We start from the raw sequence: 20,854 nt of genomic DNA, 5'->3' as shown, positions 1-20,854 counted from the left end.
GTCACACAGCACAACCCGTCACACAGCACTACCAAGGGCTGTAAATTATTCTACCTATTATCACTTATTCGTTAAATCTTCATAATTCCCAACATGTTTTTTCCCTGACGTCGATTATATCAATACGGTAAAACTTTCCTGTAAAAAAAGAAGAAAGATTTTGACAGCTAAAGAAATCGATTTATTTTTTCATATTTATTTACTTTTTTTTTTTAATGTAGATGTTTCATGAGTCAAGGAAAATATGTTTGTCTGTCAGTGACATAATCAGGAAAATAAGGAGAGACGTCCTGTAATCGTTTGGGATAGATAAATAAAAGCTAAATAAAAGCTAAATAAAAGATTAAATAAAAGCTATTGCATCTTTAACTAGTGATCATTTTTATTGGGTCTTCAAACTTGAACACGGGAGATAACGTGAAATATTTTATTCTTAACTAAAATATAATGTTAAATTTTTTCATATGTAAGTATTTTTTTTTAGTATAAGATATAATAAAAAAAATCATTATCGTTAATTAAAATACAATATAAAAATTATTAACTTTATAAATCGTAGGTATATTAGTGTTCTTGAAATTAAAAAAAATTGTATAAATTCAATTTTTTTTAGAACAAACTGACATTTAAATCAGATAAAATAAAAGACAAAACAATATGCAAAAATAAATAATCTCTATTCTCTTCTATTAATGAGACATAAACAAGCCCATGAGTTATAAAATCCTGTGAGAAAAAACAAAATATCAGAGCCATCAAGACAGTCACTACAGACCGCCATTCACATAAGACCGTGTACACATATTGGTAATTGTACAGATTAGGGAAAATTACTCCAGGTCTTCCCTTATTCCCTTCTTTCTTTCTTCTCTCTCTCTCTCCTCTCTGCATCTCTTCCTCCTCCTCCTCTCTTCTTCACACCGATGTAGCATTTGTGTGTGTGTGTGTGTGTGTGAGGGAATGCGCCAGGAAGGAATAACCCGGAGCGAGACAGAAAAAAGATGTACCTTACTTTAAGACACCTGCAATTACCTTATTATAAGTGTAATTTAGTAAAGAGAGGAAAGGAGGAAGAAGAGGAGAAGAGGATAGTGAAGAAGGGAATAGGAGGAGGAGGAGGAGGAGGAACGAGGGAAGATAAGAAGAGGAAGTATAGATAAATAAGAAATGAGATAAAGGGTAAATAATCACATAACATTGTGTGTGTATTAATGTAAAGTCATAATTATCTATGTTGGTATTAGATAATTGAAGCCTTATTATTAATTCTATCAACATGTGGTATAAATAATTCATATGGGATGGATGGGTGTGTGAGGGAAGGCGGGAGGGAGGGTGTTGTTCAGGTGTGAGGGAGAGGATGGAAAGGGTGAGGGAGAGACAGAGAGAAGGAAGAGGGGGTTACAGTGTGTGAGGGAAGGGTAAGGGATGGAAGGAGGGGATGAAGGGAGGGGAATGTGAGAGAGAGAGGGTGAAAGAGAGAGGGGGAGAGAGAGGGGGAGAGAAAAAGAGGTATTTAAGAGTTGAAGAAGAGTAGCTTACTGGTGGCAGTATATAGTGTTTACCCTCCATCATAATAGGTCACGGTTCACTTGAATGGCCGCGTCGTTCCCGCACACAGATAATACCGTTTTGTGTGTGATAATACCATTTTTGTTCACTATCAGCGCCACTTACGACCCCCCATTGTAAAGATAGAGTTTTAGTGAATACATTATGTTGTGGTGTGTGTGTGTATGTGTGTGTGTGTGTGTGTGTGTGTCACTGTGCTGGTGGCCCATCTCGCGGCTAAGGTTAAGTGACAACCCCCCGACCCCAGACCCGCCTGGTTCTTCTCCTCTGCTTCCACACAATAAACTAACAAATTCCTCACTCTAGACACCCTGTGATTACACCAACCATCATAAGATTTAACATTTTAAGTGCCCATTTTATTTACTAACCCCCTAATTAAGCTGGGAAAATTGGTGGATGAAATCGGGCACAAGTTTCAGAAATTCAATTTTGAGGCGGAGTCGTACATGTTTCCCTATTGGCTGGCGCAAAATCTGATTTCATGACGTCACAAAAGGGGCGGAGTTTGTAGGGTGATGGGCGGGGCGATGTCTCCCTGACTTGTAGGCTGCTAACCCTTCCTCCGGCTTGTAGTACAGCCCTCGCCCTACCCCCGCTCTTGTAATATCTAAATAAGTGATATCCAGAGAACTGATATATTTACACCAAAAAGCAAGAGAGAAGAGGATAAAAGCGTAAAACAAGGGATAAGCAGATTGGTGAGACAGCAGCTATCTGGCAGTGCTGGAGTGGGCGGTTGCCAGCTCCAGTCAGCGGCAACAGCAGGAGCAGCAGCTGAGCGGGACCTGGCTGGCGGGAGCTGTGGTCACTAGTCGGGGGGGAAATTCATAAAAATTGTAAATCTTTCCTGAATATGGCGCCATGAAGTTGTTTGCCATACCATACGGGACGCAACGCAGCCGGGTCGACCACTTCTGAGAATGAACCAGACGTCTAGTGAGGATATCCGCCCCAGGACTTAGAGAACCCACCGCGGATATCATAAACTAGATATTAGGTTCCGATAACCAAGGAAGAGGGAGAAGGAGGTGGTTCGAGTGTATTACATTACCCACAAGTTTACATAGATTCTTCCCTCGCCGCGGAGAATCTTACAGCGCTGAGTCAACCCTCAAACGGCCATCTTTACAACTAAAGGTCACATTCTGAAGCCGTAGCTGGTGGAGTGTGTGGATAATAAGGCCCATACGGGTATGTGTGTATAGCTATGTAAGATTCTTACCCTCATCACGAATTTTGTACAAGTACTCCTTGGTGTGACCCGGCTGCTCCTAATACAAGTTGAAAAATGTGATTGGCCCGCCCCTTTATGTGACGTCACAAGCACCCACCGTCCCATTGGCCGGAGTGTTCTTGGGGGAGGAGCGAGGCGCGCGCTGATTGGCCATGCTGCGTGGTTGGTGGAGTTTAGTCAATCGATAACACATCCCGAGTCGGAGCCAAATTAAAGGTAAATAATAGACGGCTTTCACAGTGAACGGACGTGTATAGAGCGCGCTCTGTTGTGCCATTCATGTGACCCGGGTTACTCCAGCGACAATACAGTGAATAGTGTAGAGTGGAGACAACAAGTGGTGCTGTACTTGCTAACTATCCCAGCAAGCCTGTGCAACGCCTCAAATACTTGTGCTGGCCTAGAACCACGTGTAAATTCAGTGCTAACTCCTCTTCGGCGAGCGACTAAGGAAGTCACCATTGCCGGCGTCACGTCGTACAGTGCCCTGGCGTCGGGCGCTGAACAAATTACGGCGGTGGAGGGAGCGCGGAGTGTGTGGGAGCGCCGGTGGCGTAGCAGCGGCAGACACGATCCCATCAGCTACAAGGAGCCACGCGAAGCCGCCACCCTGGAGTACTACAGCAGCGCGGCGCTCAAGCCCTCCAGCATGCTGACCCTAGACCCACCAGACCTAAAGGGCGGCAGCTTACACTCTCCACATCTCCCTCCCCACACTTCCCACTCCCATTCCGTCCCTCATGCCCACCACAACTCCCATTCCCACACATACTCCCTTTCCCACCACTCCTCCCTCACCTCGCTCAACTCCTCGCTTAGCTCGTCCCTCTCCACCCCCTCCCTGGCCTCCGTGGGCAGCATGAGCGCCCACTCCCCGCCCCAGACACACGTCCCTACACCAACCAACAACAACAACACCAGCACAAACAATAACAACAACGGCTCCAACAACAGCACGAGCAACAGTAGCAGCAACAGCAAGAGTAGCGCCTCCTCCTCCAACGCGGCTGCCGAGCGCGTCAAGCGGCCCATGAACGCCTTCATGGTGTGGTCCAGAGGCCAAAGACGCAAGATGGCTCAGGAGAACCCCAAGATGCACAACTCCGAGATCTCCAAACGTCTCGGCGCCGAGTGGAAGCTTCTCTCCGAGACGGAAAAGAGGCCGTTCATCGACGAGGCGAAGAGACTGCGAGCGGTGCACATGAAGGAACATCCAGACTACAAGTACAGGTACAGCCCGAACCCTAGCCATGAGACCCCATCAGTGGCAAGCCCGAGCAGCCCACCCACAGGCCCAACAACTGTCCTCTCTCACCACCAATGAATAATGTCAAAGGCAAAAGAATATCTAAGTCACTTTGGATCAGAATGGCCATATGCTAACTAAATGAAGTCCAGTTTACTTTCTTAATTTGTCACAACAAGGTATTTCTTTGTCCTGATGTTAAACACATTTATTAGTCGGTGTGGAGGGAGTTGTCATTGTCACTTTAAAACCAAATGCTAAAGAAAAAAGTTTTATGATACAATTGTAGCTCACCCTAATCAAGAATTACCTAGAACGTTTATTTATTAATGAAGGGAAAAACTAGTTCTATGATTCAAGTCAAGATGGTTGTTTATATTTTTTGTGTAGTTTTTTATCAAGGGTCACTTTGGAGGCCTTTCCTTTCTCGACTGCAGGAAGTGTGAGGCAATGCACACCAAGCTCCCACAGAAGGGGTTCATCACGGTTATCGTTGGGCTCTTCGTTGCCAGTTTTTGTGTGGTGGTGATGATGATGAGTGGCTTGGCCTAGTGTGATGAAGACATTTTTCGTTCCTTCGGCAGTTGTTGCCTCTGCGTAACCCTTGTCTTAGCTTGTGTGGATGACGGGAGCAGCCGGAGGTCTACTGTGCTCCTTCTTGGTGGATTCACAGCTTCAACATAAGGTTCAGTCCCTGAGCCTAAAAGAGTATGTAGAGGATCATCCAAGACTTTTATCAGAGGTTCCGGCTGCTCCCCCAACTCACGGTGAGACACGAGATCCAAGACAGTTGTTAGAAGGTAAATACACATCTTAGCTCTTAAAGGCTACATCTGTTTTAACATTCTAACAACAAGATGGATCTTTATTTTTTGCGCTTAGCTGCTGCTGTTAAAGTGACGAAAACTAATGCTACTTTTCTTATTGACGCGAAATCACCCTTTTGGATTTCCTTTGCCTGTGTTTTGTTATTAAGGGCTTCTGGGCGCGTCTCACACTTCCTTAAGTGAGTGACACTTTGCACTCTTGCTCTTTCCTAGTTTTAAGTCTACTGTGTAATACTGTCACCATTGCATCTAAGACACCATTACTACTATACTATTGCTGCTGCTGTTACTTATAATTATTATTACACACACTTTACGCAAGTAAACGCCGATGTTGAAAAATGGGAAGGGTCGGTTAGGGTGTAGTCTGTGTGTGTATTGTATGTGTGTGTGTGTGTGCGTGTTAGTTTGTCGTGTGCGCGCCGGAGATCATGCTATGCTATGTGATTCATTGTGGCGTTATCACATTATGCGATTTATCCGGGAAGGACTGCCTCACACATGCCTCATGACACCGGAAATGTCCTATTTGAGTGACGGGATAGTCGCGTAACTCGTCCGCTCGGTCATGTGGACAAAAATATGGATAAAGTGTGAGAATGATATTTTTACCTTCACGTTTCTTATAGTGTTGTCCTGTACATAAGATCTTCACAGTGAAAAATATGTCATCATATATCTTGAGTTTGTGATCATGTAAAGAGTGAAACTAAGTAGTGTGGATGTATGTGTCTATGTATCTGTCTACATAAATAGCTATAATTATATGTACATTATGTATAGTCAGTGTTCTTTAAAAAAACGGAAATTATAGTGACAGAATTAATGTATAAATGAGTGTATGGTAAACTTAATAAACAGTTAATAATAATAAAGAATATGTATACACATCGGATGAGTAAACCACAACGTAAATCACCAATCACAGGATAAATAACCAATCAGAACATGAATTACTAATCACTAATCACAGCGCTAGCAATCATTCACGAACATCCTTAAATGTTCTGCTGGATTGAAGAGATTTAGTAAGTTATTTTGAACATTATTTGAACATTGTGAACACAGTAGAGAGAGACTAGCGAACGCGCGGGTTGAAATCTCCGTTACCGGCGAGCGAGCGGTGATGGTGGTGACCGCGCCGCCTCCCCGCTAACCTCACTCACCTGTCCGCTACCTCTCCTACCTGTCTGCTACCTCTCTTACCTGTCCACAACCACCACCCGTCTCTTCGTTACCACCACCTGTCTCTCCGCTAATACCATCTACCTGTCTGCTAACAACCCCTACCTGTCCGCTAACATCACCTATACCTGTCCGCTATACCACCACCCACTTGCCTACTTACTGCTGTTACTTCCATCAAAATTCCCGCTATTATTATCCGCCCACTACCACCCATCCGCCCAATTTATTCTACCACCACCCACGGTCACCCACCCACTTAGCATTACAACAAACCACACCGCCCGCCCACTTTCTGCTATACTACCTACCACCCATCCAATTTCCACAACAATTTCTTAACATCAACCCCGCCCGTTCATTCTATCATACCACCACCCACCCGCCCATCCATTACCACCACCCACACGTCTATCCATATCCACCAACTACCCGTCAACTATTTGCTACTACCATCCACCCGCCCATCCACTATTACCATCACCCGCTCACCTCCGTCCGCTGTTTGCTACCACCACCACCACCCGTCCGCCCGCCCACCAGCGACACCCCTCCACCCACACACATAACTCATCCCTGTGTATCTTGGGGCCCGGCATATAGTTATTCCTTTCTAACTTAGTGCCGTTACAGTGGATAATTCGCCAATCAGTCGGAACTCACGCGCGCCCAATCTGAAGTCTCCTTATATACCTAATCATTATCTCTTTATCTCTCTCTTAATGCACTGTATCTTGAGGATTTTTTACACCCAATCTTACGATCTCTTTATAATCACCCAATCTTGCGTTCTCTTACTTTCATAGCGCCACAATCTTATCGAGGACTAAACCTATTCTTCTTCACCATTCCATAAACTCTATATATCTTATGTTAACTTTCTTATTGAGATAGACCGCTTCTATATACCAGTGTACCTAATCATAATATCTTTCCAGACTATATACCTAATCGTACTTTATTTACTGTATATATACCCAATCCTGCTCACTCAGTTGGGATATATACCTATTCTTACCCAATCTTTAACCTATTCCCCCCCCTTCTTTCACCTTCCCCCTTCTCTCACCCTCCCCCTTCTTTCACCCTCTCCCTTCTCTCACCCCCCCTTCTCTTTCTTTCACCCTCCCCTTCTCTCACCCTCCCCTTCTCTCACCCTCCCCCTTCTCTCACCTCTACCCCATCCTCCTCTGGGCACCGTCTGTTGACCTAAGCGATGGGAGATTTGCATCCAGTTTGGTGGGTGTGTGAGACGCGACACCTGTAACCTCACTTAGATACTTTCCGAGACCTTCTATACACAGCCCCCTACAGGAGTTCGGTGGTCGTGTAAGGGGCGGCCGAAACCACCTCCTCCTCCTCCTCACTCATGGCCTCCGTCGACGTCCTATAACCCCCCCACCCTTCTACAGGAGCTAGGTCACTTGTCTGTAGGTGCGTATTGGGTTTACTGGTGAGAATGATCTGTAGTCGTCTGGGGGTATTAGAATGTTATACAAAGATGAACGTTATGGGTGAGCTGCTGGAGTCAGGTGATCGTTATGGCTAGGTGAACGTTATGGCGGCTTGGTGAACGTTATGGCTAGGTGAACATAATGATTAAATTGAACGTTATGGCTAGATGAACGTTATGGCTAGGTGAATAATATGGAAAACTAAACGTTATTTTTTTAGTAGAAAAACGCAATTAACTAAATCTAGGTGAACGCTCGGGTTAGGTGACGTCAGGTGACATACTATGATTAATTTAACGCAATGGCAAGATAACGCTATACTGTACGGTCACGGAACTCTAGTTGAACGCTTCAGCGGCCGGATAATTTAAAGTGAGCGCTAGGATTTTACATACAATGATGCTTCTATAGTATAATATTATGTGATACTACTATACCAATTATAATACAAATAATAAGTCATAAAAATAATAATAAAAAATAACTTAGTCTTGCAGCCCATATCGCTACAGACATACATACGGACGGGAACGAACGATAACAAAGATAACTTATTTAAGGCACCGTGTTATCAGCCGACACCTTAGTCACTCCCTTTGGTAATTGGAGGTGTCTGACGGTGACGACGCCAGGGGTGCAGGAGGGAGGGACGACAGGTTGTGGGGTTGTGGTTTGGATTTACAACCTTATTCTGTGTTATAGTCATAGGTTATAGGATAAGGTTTAGCTTAGTGGTTGTTAGGTATACGTTAGGCGTTGTTAGTTACCTTGATACGTGGTTAGTCATGGTGGAAAGGGGTGGGGGTGTTGTAGTCATGGCAACGTAGTGTAAATCCCAACTAGTCTATAGTATTGATCTCATTTGTAAAGCTATCTTGTAAATATAACGTGCAAGTCCAGTGTGTAAATTAGAGGCGTCGTTCAAATGTGTAAATTAATCTGTAAGACGGCTGTAGCTCTAATGTGTAAATTTGACTATATTCACGGTGTAAATCTAATCGTATATTTTAAATTGTAAATCTAATTTTTACACGGGGCGGCGCTGTGGTCCCGCTGGGTGTGTATCTGAATATTATTAATCGTCTTGTAACTTATGTACAAACTTTGCTGTGTGGGTTATGTTAATGTACATCCACCCGCGCTTCTCATACTTCATAACTGACTTACTTATCATACTAATCATTCCGGTTATTGAAAGTAGGCATACTTATCACACATGGGATGTGAAACTAAGTATACTTATCATACTCGGGATATTAAAGTAAATATACAGACAAATTTTCGGTAATTGTAGCTTATTAAGCTTATAATTACGGCTATATATATATATATATATATATATATATATATATATATATATATATATATATATATATATATATATATATATATATATATATATATATATATATATATATATATATATATATATAATACATACACACTTTTGTGTGTGTGTGTCATGTCACCTGTAGTGAGGAGTGTGTCTCCCCCGTGGACATCTGTACCTCCCGAGAACACCTGTGGGCCACACCTGCGTCCAGCCCCCTTCACTCATTAATTAAGACTACCCTTAGCGTCCAGGTGCCGGTGAGGCCACGCATACACACACTCTGTGACCGGCAAAAAAACACACCCCGAGTTGGTATACATTTTGGGACAGAAATTTCCTCAATATTTATGTGTAGAGGTGTAAAAGCTCGCTAATGACGGAGGTGCAGCTGAGCGCTTGTTTTAGTTAACTGTTAACACCAAGTTACTAGAGTAACCTGGTGGCAGGGAGGTGATTTACGCGTTTAGTCAGTAACTCAGGAGAGAGAGAGAGACGTTTAGGAGTAACCAGATGTGATAGTGAGTTAGACTTATAGGTCAGCGGATGTGAGTGGACGTATGGTCGCAGGACGTACTGTCACACAGCAGGTAACCCACACAACGACCTCCAGTAGGTGCTGAGAGGCTCCTGTGAGTGACAAGTCTCCCAGCAAGGTATCCCAGTTCTGTGAGAGGAAGATAAGGAGTAGGTAGCTTGAAGTATCGCTGTAACAGAAAGGAATGGGATAGAGTCTAATGCTGGGAGAATGACAGTGTCGCTGCTAGAGGAGGCTAGGACAGGCTCGCTAGACTCTGGTGGTGCTGGGAGTCTTCACCGAGAAATAGCGCTGAGGGATTATGAGGGTGGGTGAGGAGGGTGGGTTTAGCGCCGCTGGTTACCTAAGCCTGTGTTTGTGGCGGTGGTGGTCGGGGTGAGTTTAATCACGGAGACTGATCAGGGGAGGGGGGGGGAGTTGATCGTGATCGGCGAGGGTTTAACCGATTTTTCAGACGGGGTAGATTTTATAAAGGTACGAACAGAGTAGCAGAGGGTCTGATCGTAATCGGTGTAGGTTTATATCGGTTTATGTGTAATCGTGAGGTGGCTTGGACATCATCGGGTTACGTTTGATAGTGGCGCGTGTTATCGGATAGTGTTTGATCGAGATCGGCGCGGGATTCATCAGTTCTATCGCAGATCGGAGAAAACTCAACGTAATCGGGAATAGCTTTTATCGGCACATATGTAACCAAAGTGTAATTTACTGTAATCAGATGCGTGTCTAATACGTACGTGTTCAGGTAAAAAAAACAAAATTATATAATATTTTATCGGCACAGGTGATCAGTGTATTAATTAGGCATGGGCAGGTGTGTGTGTGTATGTGTGTGTGTGTGTGTAATGTTTTATTTACACGAGCAAATTGGATCCACACACTCCACCCCTGTAATTGTGTTGTGTGTGTGTGTGTATGCATAGAGACAGGGGATGATGATAATGAAGGGGTGTGAAGGAAAGGGGATGATAACAGGGAAAAGACGGAACTGATAACGAAGATGTAAGATAGAGAGAGTAAAGTTATCATTATTATTATTATTATCATCGTACTTTGATTAGTACTAATACTTTTTTGACTACTTTTAGAGCTTCAGATAATGTTTGCGTCATCATCAATAGTTTTGTTAATAGGGACAGTGACCAGGTTAGTGGAGGTGGCAGAGACGGGGTGTTGGCAGCGTGTAGTATACTGTTGCCATCAGAAAGTTAGTGACAACGATGGTGGAAATGAATATTGCGAACATTGATTTATTGTACGGTTGATGGTGGCAGGGTATAGTGATGGCAAGGTATAGTGATGGCAGGGTATGGTGGAGACTTTGGTGTCGTGTTCTTACGCTGTATGTAATGTACGCATCAGTGTCTAAAACACACACACATATATATATATATATATATATATATATATATATATATATATATATATATATATATATATATATATATATATATATATATATATATAATTTGTTCTCTTAATATCAAACTAAATTTCTTTAAGTTCGATAAAATTCCGATATGTTTTAATCAACTTTAATTTCCTCTTAATTAAATAAAAAAATTACTAATACTCTACACGCTCATCATGACGTCACACCTGAACATCATCAGTATTAACCTTCATATAAACATTAATGGCCAGAATAAAACACTTAATGATGGTCAACATTCTTATACTATAATGAATAAATATTTTTCATCTCTACTTATTTTATTGATGGAATTTTTATTTATTTATATATCGATTAAGGGATATTTGACCTTTTTTAACATTATTGAAAGTTTAACACCTCGATAAGATACTAAATTCGTTATATCGTGTTATATTGTGTTATATCGTCCTTTAAAGCTCTCAAACGTTGATCTATAACTATATATCGCCCTAAAAAATATATTAAAGATAGAATATATATCATTTTTATAGCTTATCTAAAGTAAATTATAGATCACTGCTTTATGGCTGAAAAAATATATCGATATTGTTCTAGAGCTTACCTGAAATATATCGTATATCATTTTACAGCTAACCTGAAGCATATTTGATCGCTATATAGCTTAACTAAAACAATTAACTATAACGCTTTACTATATATCTTAAATATGTCATATATCGCTCTATCAATAACCTTAAACAAACCATATATCGCCCTATAGTAAATATCAAAGTTATTATATATCGTTTTATATAATTTAACCTATCGCTTCTTATATATAACTTCGGAATTGGCTTGTAAACGAAACCTTAGATTTATTGACTTTTTTTTCGTAAATTTTGGCTAATTTAAGAAACAGATATATTTACACTTTAAAATGTTATATTTAAATTTAAACATATCCTTCATAACCATCAACACAGGTTACAGGTTAAAGTACAGGTTACAGGTTAGACGTACAGGTTATAAGTACAGTTTTAGATACAGGTACTAGTTCTTGCTTAGGGATAGGTGCAAATACATTTTTATTATTTTTTCTTAGTAACATTAAATATATTTTTTTTAACTTCTATCTATACATCACAAATAACAAAATAATCACGGGTAAATATCTATCACCTTGTACATACCTTTGTCAACCTTTAATAAACAGACAAGAATATAACATACAATACCTGTGTGGGGTCTTAGGTCACCTGTTTAAACTGATCGTATCACCTGAGAAAGATCTTTTTGTTTTCGAGTAATTGTTCCAGCTTTCAGTTTGTTCAATGGTCCGTAATACTTGTCTTACCTGGCCTTATTACCTGTGAGTTAATTGAGATGTGAAATATTACCTAATTATTGTTGTAAAAATGATAAGAAAAAGCGTAGGGAAATTACTATATGCATTTGTGGGTAATAGTAATAATAATAATAATAATAATAATACAAGGTAATATTTGGCGCGTTACGCATCAGTGCTGTATAATCCAGCAGGTGTACTGAGACGTGTATAATAATAATTCAGCTTATATACTTATTCATACTTATTCATGGAACATTTATTTCATTCATTTCTTATTTATATCACACAAAAAATTGACGTCGTTAAATATATGAGTTATTTTATCATGGTCGTGAATGACTGTCTGTCTCAATAGTCGTGTTATATTTGCTATTGAAGCGTTGTATTGTTACTTACACATACGTACACATAAACACGTACATGAACATATACTATACATACATATTGTACAAACACATTAGATGAATATGTTTGTTTCTTATAAATTTGATGTATTATTAAAATTCTCTTCACCTTTACTACTTCATTCTTATCCTCTTCCCCTTCTCCTCTCTTCCCTCTCTACTCTCCCCCTCCACCCTCACCCCTCTCATCACTCCACACTCCATCCTCCCCCCTCCACCCTTCTTCCTCACCCCTCCACCTTCGACCTTTCTTCCTCCACCCTCTACCCTTTCACCCCTCCACCTTTATTCGTCACCCCTTTACCCTCACCCCTTACACCTTCACCCCTCACCCCTCTCCCTCACCCCTTCTCCCTCACCCCTCACCCCTTCTCCCCTCACCCCTCACCCCCCTCAAGATTAATTGATAAAAAGTAAATCAAAAGTGACATATGAAAAAAAAACACCTCCCTGTTTATTCGGCTATCCTATCCCTCCCCTTCCATGACCCTTTCCCATGAGACTTTTCCTCCCATCCCATGAACCTCTCCCTTCTCCCCCATGAACCTCTCCCTTCTCTCCCATGATTCCCTCCCTCCCTCCTCTCCCATGAACTTCTCTCTACTCTCCCATAAACCTCTCCCTCCTCTCCCTTCCCCTGGGAACGTTCAGCGGGATGGGGGGGGGGGGAGGGGGGGACCTTTTAACGCTTCAATGAACACCCTAACCTTTCCCATCATCCCATCGCCTCCCATCCTTCCCTTCCCTTCCATTACTCTTACCATCACCCCTTACCTCCATCCATAATTTCTCTTCCATCTCTACCCCATGTTTCTGTTTTTCATCCCATTCCATCTCTTTCTTATTTTCTGTAATCTGACCATACTTTTTTCCCTCTAATCTGAATAACCCGATTTTCTATTATTATTATTATTATTATTTAGACATTCGAACGCGCCTTTAAATATATTCGTTTTTTAATTACCTAATTCAGACATATTTTTTTTTAATCGAACTTCCGTAAGGACTTGAAATTCTTTGCTATTCCGAACTGGACCGAACAACTTGTCATCTTTAAATCGAACTTTTATCACCTCTATTATTCGTAACCAGTTCGAACACCTTTTCCTGATTTCCGAGCATTAGAAAACCATTCCTTCCCCCCCTCTCCTCTCCTTCCTTCCATCTCCCTCTCTCACCTCGTTATCGCTATATCTTATCTCCATATATAATCTCCTGTTGCCTACCTCCCTTATCGCTATAATATCACAAACGGAAGACCTTAAACGGTAATACTTTTAACTGTCACCATATACGCCTCGTGTACCCGTTGTAACTATACTGTTTAGATACGGCGTTATTTCCCGTTGTTATTATATACTCCTGTTGATATTTTGCCGTTAAGGGTGATAGTGGTGTATAGTATGTAATAGTGTAATGGGGTGGTTGGGTTATTAGTATAGAGGTTACATGTATACTTTGTATTTGTTTAGGAGGGGAGAAATTGCTGTGTTTGTTGGGTGATTAGCTGTGTGTGTGTGTGTGTGTGGCAGAAGAGAGAGAGTGTGGTAAAACTACGTCTGCTGTCTCAGAGGGATTTGGCGGCTTCTCAGGGTCTTAGCAAGGAGAGGGTAGATGGGGGGTGAGTCTTAGTTAACGGGGGTTGGAGGGGGGTAGTTTAGGAGGAGGTGGAGGTGTTAGGTCGTAGTATAGGGGGTTGGAGGGTAATGGTGATGATGGTGGTCGTAGTACTAGTAGCAGTAGTCTTGGGACGGTAAACATGACATGGAGAGAGAGAGAATCATATCGGCCACACATATATAGCAGGCGAGGAGGGGGTGGGGGGGACAACTACGGCACAGATGACAGTGTTTCGTGGTTCACGGTGCGGCAAGTTAGTGGCAGTGACGGTCCGTGATCACGCTATCGGCGGCGGCGGTGATGACGGCGGTTAGCGGTGGTGGCGACAGCGGCTGGCGGTGGTGACGATAGAGGCTGGCAGTAGTAGCGGTGGGCGGCGATCGTGATGGCGGCGGGCGGCGGTGGTGATGGCGGCGGGCGGAGGTGGTGATGGCGGCGGGCGGCGGTAGTGATGGCGGCGGTTGGTAGTGGTGATGACGGCGGGCGGCGGTAGTGATGGTTGCGGTGATGATAGCGGCGGGTGATGGTGGCAATGGCGATAGTTTAGCCACATGTATAACACACTACAAGGTTCTCTCAGTATAATATTAGCCAAAAATCCTTTACTATACTACTACAACTATTACACGAGATTATCCTCTTTTTACCGCTAGTGAAACCTCACAGGAGAGTGAGTGAGAGAGGAGGTGAATGTCGGAAGAATTCCACTGAACTTAAGGCGTCAGACAGGTCCAATCACACACACACACGCACACGCACACACACACACACACACACACACACACACACACACACATATATATATATATATATATATATATATATATATGATATATATATATATATATATATATATATATATATATATATATATATATATATATATATATATATATATATATATATATATATATGATATATGGCTGAGTTACCCCGGTGACCACAAACTTTTATATCGTCAAAGAAATGTTTCTCTTCGATCCACATTGGTGTTTTATGTCGCGCGCTTAACTGAACGAACGATACAAAATGTTTTAGCGATACAATTATGGTTTGGGTGAGGCGGAGGTAAGTACCTGCCGCAGAGGACTGCTTTAATAATGGACACGATTACCCGCTCTAGCGATCATGAGCCAGACTCACCGACGCACGCCCACGGTGGAGGCATTTTAGGTGTCGTCTGTGTGTGTGTGTGTGTGTGTGTGTGGAAGGGACGAGGCGTAACTCAAGTCACTGGTGGCAATAGAGGTGTGGGCGCAGGTGTATACTCAAGAGGAGTGGGTGGACGTGTGTGGGTGAGTGTGTGTGTGGGCGTGGGCGGTTAAGTGTGGGCGGATGGGCGTGGGTGGCACATATCAACGTCTAGACTGTCAACCAGAATTAAATCGCTTCAGTGCACATCCCGGGAACACCCCGTCACAGGCTACTCTATCCCCCTCCCTCCCTCCTTCTCTCCCTCCCTGCCATTTCCCTCCCTCCCTCACTCCCTCCCACTTCCCTCCCACCTTTACCTAATACCCTCTATGGAGTTCTTTCCTCACACTCGCCGTCATCACCTGCGTCAAAGCTTTCATATATTGTCTTGAAAAAAATAATCAATGTATATATTCACTCAGATATGCAAATTTGTGTTTGTAAATTAGAACAGAATTATTTACAAACTTGTAAATCACCACGTAAATCACAAGTATATATTGTTTCGTGTACACTAATTCCCAAGAACATGTGATTGTCATTATTTCGCTTCCACTGTTTTTATGAACTACTGTAGTTTTAGTGTCCGGATTATAATACATTACAGGAAAATACTACACCACGATGTATCTAATATACAAAAAAACAAAAACAAAATCTATATACAGCAAAAAAAAAATCTGAAAAAAAATCCAATAAAGTAAATATATTTCAATGATCTTTGAATACATTTGAATAATGTTAAAAACGTTGCTGGAAACACAGGTGGCAAGACAGGGGGGTTGACAGCACCTGGCCTGACGCTGTAGGTGGCCAGGCCAGGGTCGCGTGTCTGACACCCATCACACATTACATACAACATTTATGGAAAAATCTGAGCAATAGATGTGAGAGGGAAGGGAAGGGGGAGGTGAGAGGGAGGGGGGAGGGGAGAGGGTCTACATTTGAGCCTCGCGTGTCTCATAATCTCCCCTTCTCCCTCCCCCATCTATACTCCCTCCCTCTCCTCTCCCTCCCCTCCTATCTCCCACTTGGCCTTGGGTTTGTGGAGGGGTGAGAGGGGTTAGGGTAGAAAGGGAGATTCAGCCCCCCCCTCTAAACCCTATAATCTGACCGCCATTATAGAGTATTACTGCCGCCAAATACTACAAGTTCCAAGTGTGTCCTTATCATACATATCCAATTCAATGACCATCACTTAAGGGGGAATCTCTTGTAGGGAAAAAAAACAACCTGTTGATATTATTAGTATTGTTTTTCTTCAATTTCATTTATTATTTCTTCTTTTAAGGGAAATATTTTTATTTATTTGAATTTTTTTTATTGATTCGTTCAGGTAGATTTGTGTGTTCTTCCTTTATTATAATATTTCTTCCTTGCATGGTGTGTGTGTGTGTTTGTGTGTAATTTTTTTAATGCATGCGCGTGGTTTGTCTATAATATTAATTGATATATATAATGCTTTTGTTTTTAAGTACATGTATATATATATATTTCTTTTGTCTAATATATATCTATATTTATATATATTTTTTTATATATATCACCCAAATATTTAGAGTTGAATTTATCAAGTGAAGGATCTTGGTGATTCAAGCTCTCACACCTTTCTGGTGACACAGTGGAGGGTGACCTTCCTGGTGACACAGTGAAGGGTGACCTTTCTGGTGACACAGTGGAGGGTGGCCTTCCTGGTGACACAGTGAAGGGTGACCTTTCTGGTGACACAGTGGAGGGTGACCTTCCTGGTGACACAGTGGAGGGTGACCTTCCTGGTGACACAGTGAAGGGTGACCTTTCTGGTGACACAGCGGAGGGTGACCTTCCTGGTGACACAGTGGAGGGTGACCTTCCTGGTGACACAGTGGAGGGTGACCTTTCTGGTGACACAGTGGAGGGTGACCTTCCTGGTGACACAGTGGAGGGTGACCTTCCTGGTGACACAGTGGAGGGTGACCTTATACAGATAAACAAACTAATAAACCATCTTGTAAAACTTAGGTAAACCCAATTAAACCCCGAAATTAGGCTTAAATATATCCAATTAAACATGAAGCTTAAATAATCCCATAATAAACCTAGATTAAACCTTAGATAAACCCAGTCATTCCTAGACAACCTCACCTCTGACCTGAACTATGATACAAAACAATCACAGAAACCACGTACTGTATTAACCAACATGACATAAACCTGATTTAAACCACAATAAAGAGACACACAAGAACATAGAGATAATAAAGACGACATACACAAACTCCGATAAAACAGACATATATAAACCCACACTTTGAACAGTAATATATGAACGAATGGGTAATAAAATCAATGGTTTATCCCAGTTAAACCTAGATATTAAACCTGATAAAGATAAAACTAAACCAAGAATCAATAATAATGTGAATCCTAGGAATATTATTATTTTTTTACGTCGAGGTGATTGATAAAAATCCAAAAGGTGTTTTTATATTGTTTTTTTAATGGCATTGTTGGTATTATTACACTTTAGACTACACCTCTTCCTCAGTACACGAGGATGCAGGGTGTCCCGTACTACACTCGAGCGCCTTCACTTCCCGAGCTGTAAAGTTAGGTACGGTGGCTATTCATAACAAGGAACTAGAGACACTTAGGCAGAAAGCTAATGTCTATTATCTTAAACTAAAAACAAAAAAGATACTAGTTAATGTTTATCGATAAATTTAGCTTTGAATACAACTCAAGCTGAAGTCTTGTGAGTGTTAGGGTAAAAACTTGCTGAAAGCTGAAGATTTGGGGCAAAAAAAAAAATATATATTTATATATATTTAGCTTCATGTTGTACTTGATCGATGGTGAACACGCGACGCTTGCTTATTGTCTCCCTCCCTCCTTTCCTTCCTTCCTTTCTTCCTTCCTTCCTTCCTTCCTTACCTAGCTACCTGTGTCTCACCCACCTCTCTCTCTCTCTCTCTCCCAAAATCTTTTCTCTTCCTTAATTCCTTTCCATCCATCTGGTTACCTTTCCATTTTCTCTTTCCTTTCTTATCCCATCTACTCTTCCTCTTCCCCCCTTCTACCTCATCTACCTCCTTCATACCTCTTATTCCTCTTCCTCCTCCTGCTCCTCCTCCATCCTCCTTCCCCTTCTTCCCATTACCCCATTATCAAGAGACACATCGTGGTTAATTTCATCATCATAGGACAGCCATGGTCAGCGGATCGTCGAAGGTTCATTATTATTGCATACACCAGGTTGCTGTCGTCCCCCCCACACACACACACACACACACACACACAACACACTCTCACCCCCCCCACACACACCTCACCCCCCACATCACACACCACCCCACTTCAAGGTGTTCGTGTTGTCAAAGTTTATTTATTTATTTATTTAATATTTTTTTGGGGGGTCATGTTCTTATTTGTGTTGTTATTTCTTTCTACGTTGATGTACCAGAATGTAAATAATGGTTTGAATTTTGACAATAATATTATTTTAGTGGGATCTTGTTCGTGTCGTGGTTTGAAGTGTTCTGATGGGATGTTTTCTATAGTCTGATTGGTGGTGATCTGATGGGACGTATTCTGTAGTTGGACTGGTGGTGATAGTGATAATGGTGGTTGGTAATGATAGTTGTTGTTTGAAGTGTTCTGATGGGATGTTTTCTATAGTCTGATTGGTGGTGGTGATAGTGATGATGATGATGATAGTGATGATGATGATGATAGTGATGATGATGATAATGGTGATGGAGGAGATCTACCATGTGTGTGCACGTGTGTGTATGTGTGTGTGTGTTTTGTTAATTATACCAACCCTTGAAATTTACTAATAACATATATTATTTTTGTCATATTTTTGGGGGTGATATTTCGACATTCATTTACATATCGGGGACTGAATTACCTGAGGGTTTCACTTAAAATACCAAAATCCACACCGGGTTAATCGCCGTTCCGTGTCGATTACTTTGTGGTTTGTATATAAATATTTAATCTTCGTGGTGTCATGAAATTTATCATTATCGACGTTAATAGAGAGGTGATATGAGACACAGGTGTACGCCCTCACACGTGTACTCGCCTCGCCTCGCCCTCACACGTGTACTCGCCCCGCCTCGCCCTCACACGTATACTCGCCCCCACCTCGCCTCACCTAACCCCCCACACGTGTACTCGCCTCCCACCCCTCCACCCCCCACACGTGTACTCGCCCCGCCTCGCCCTCACGTATACTCGCCCCCCACCTCGCCTCCTCACCCCCCCCACGTGTACTCGCCTCACCTCACCCCACGCGTGTGTACTCGCCCGCCTCGCCCTCACGTATACTCGCCCCCCCACCTCGCCTCACCTCACCCCCACGTTGTACTCGCCTCACCCCCCACACGTGTACTCGCCTCACCTCGCCCCCACACGTCTACTCGCCCCACCTTCGTCAGCCACTGTTACGTGCAGGTCTTCTTAATCTGTCCGTCCGTTTGTCCGTCTGTCCGTCCCTCTGTCCGTCGCGTTAGATTTCAACAAGATGAACCTTTTATGTTATACAAAATGAACAAAATTGTTTTATTTCATTTTCCCCATATATATTATTACTCTAGTTGCGTCAGCATGTTGCAATCTGTTTTTTTTTTCTTGTAATTTACCATTTCATTAACGTTTATATTTATCGAATTTTAAATTACTTCCATTTAGCTATTTTTATTATTATTTTTTTTTATCTCTTTACTTTATCAATTTATCTTTTTCAGTTTACCATATTAGATAATTTTACCGACTATTGTTAAATTATTTATCTATTTTAACTAACGCTGTTTATTTATTTATCAATCTCTCCAGTGTTTTATGCACCATAACTCCCCATTTATTAGTAATTTAACTGATTTCCTTATTATCAAATCATCTTATGCATCTTTTTTATTCCAATTCCTTATCCATTTAATTTATATGTATATTTTTTTCTATTCATTTAATCAATCACCCCGCCCCCCTTTCCCCCTACCCCCTCCCTACCCTCACCCCCCCCCCTACTCCCCTCCCCCAAAAAAGTTAATAGCATCACCTCACCTTTACCTCACCTGCCTAGAGAACCACACGTATGCCAGGTAAAGTAATTGATTCTTATCAGACACCTGAGAAAAATGTGAAATTATGACAGGAATTGATAGTTGATGGAGCTTAATTGAGCTTGACTACTTGTAGAGAGATGGATGATGGCAGATGGATGATGGTCTGTGAATGGTGGATGATTCATTCGTATTTCGGTAGATTGGGTTAAAATGGGTGTAAATTTATGATGATCTTATGTGAAAATAGGGATATAGGTGTAAATTTATGATGATCTTATGTGAAAATAGGGATATAGGTGTGAATTTATGATATTAAGTAAATAGGAAATTGGGACGAAATTGAAAAACAAGATAATAAAACAAAATAAAAAATATGAAAAATAAATAACTCTACAAAAACTATTAAATATGACAACAATTCTACATAACACACACACACACACACACACACATGTAAGTATATGAAACTTCTA

The 20,854-nt window shown here is 41.7% G+C and overlaps 1 protein-coding gene across 13 annotated transcripts in view; it reads left to right on the top strand.

Moving 5' to 3' along the window:
* Window positions 1–2,139: 2,139 nt before the first annotated feature.
* LOC121870667 (transcription factor Sox-2-like) overlaps window positions 2,140–20,854 on the top strand; it is a 54,429-nt gene continuing 35,714 nt past the window's right edge. For 3 of the 13 annotated variants that reach the window (XM_042372897.1, XM_042373296.1, XM_042373380.1), the window contains exons 1-2: window positions 2,141–4,039; window positions 17,858–17,923. In XM_042372897.1, the coding sequence (XP_042228831.1) occupies window positions 3,459–4,039; window positions 17,858–17,923 (647 nt within the window). In that variant the 5' untranslated portion in view covers window positions 2,141–3,458. Of the gene's footprint in view, window positions 4,040–17,857; window positions 17,924–20,854 lie in introns of all 13 variants that reach the window. The other 10 variants (XM_042373458.1, XM_042373532.1, XM_042372836.1 and 7 more) reach the window with 8 other exon arrangements.

Source organism: Homarus americanus, unplaced genomic scaffold (assembly GCF_018991925.1).
Source record: "Homarus americanus isolate GMGI-L3 unplaced genomic scaffold, GMGI_Hamer_2.0 scaffold51859, whole genome shotgun sequence".
NCBI lineage: Eukaryota > Metazoa > Arthropoda > Malacostraca > Decapoda > Nephropidae > Homarus > Homarus americanus.
This window is presented reverse-complemented; position numbering and strand designations above follow the sequence as displayed.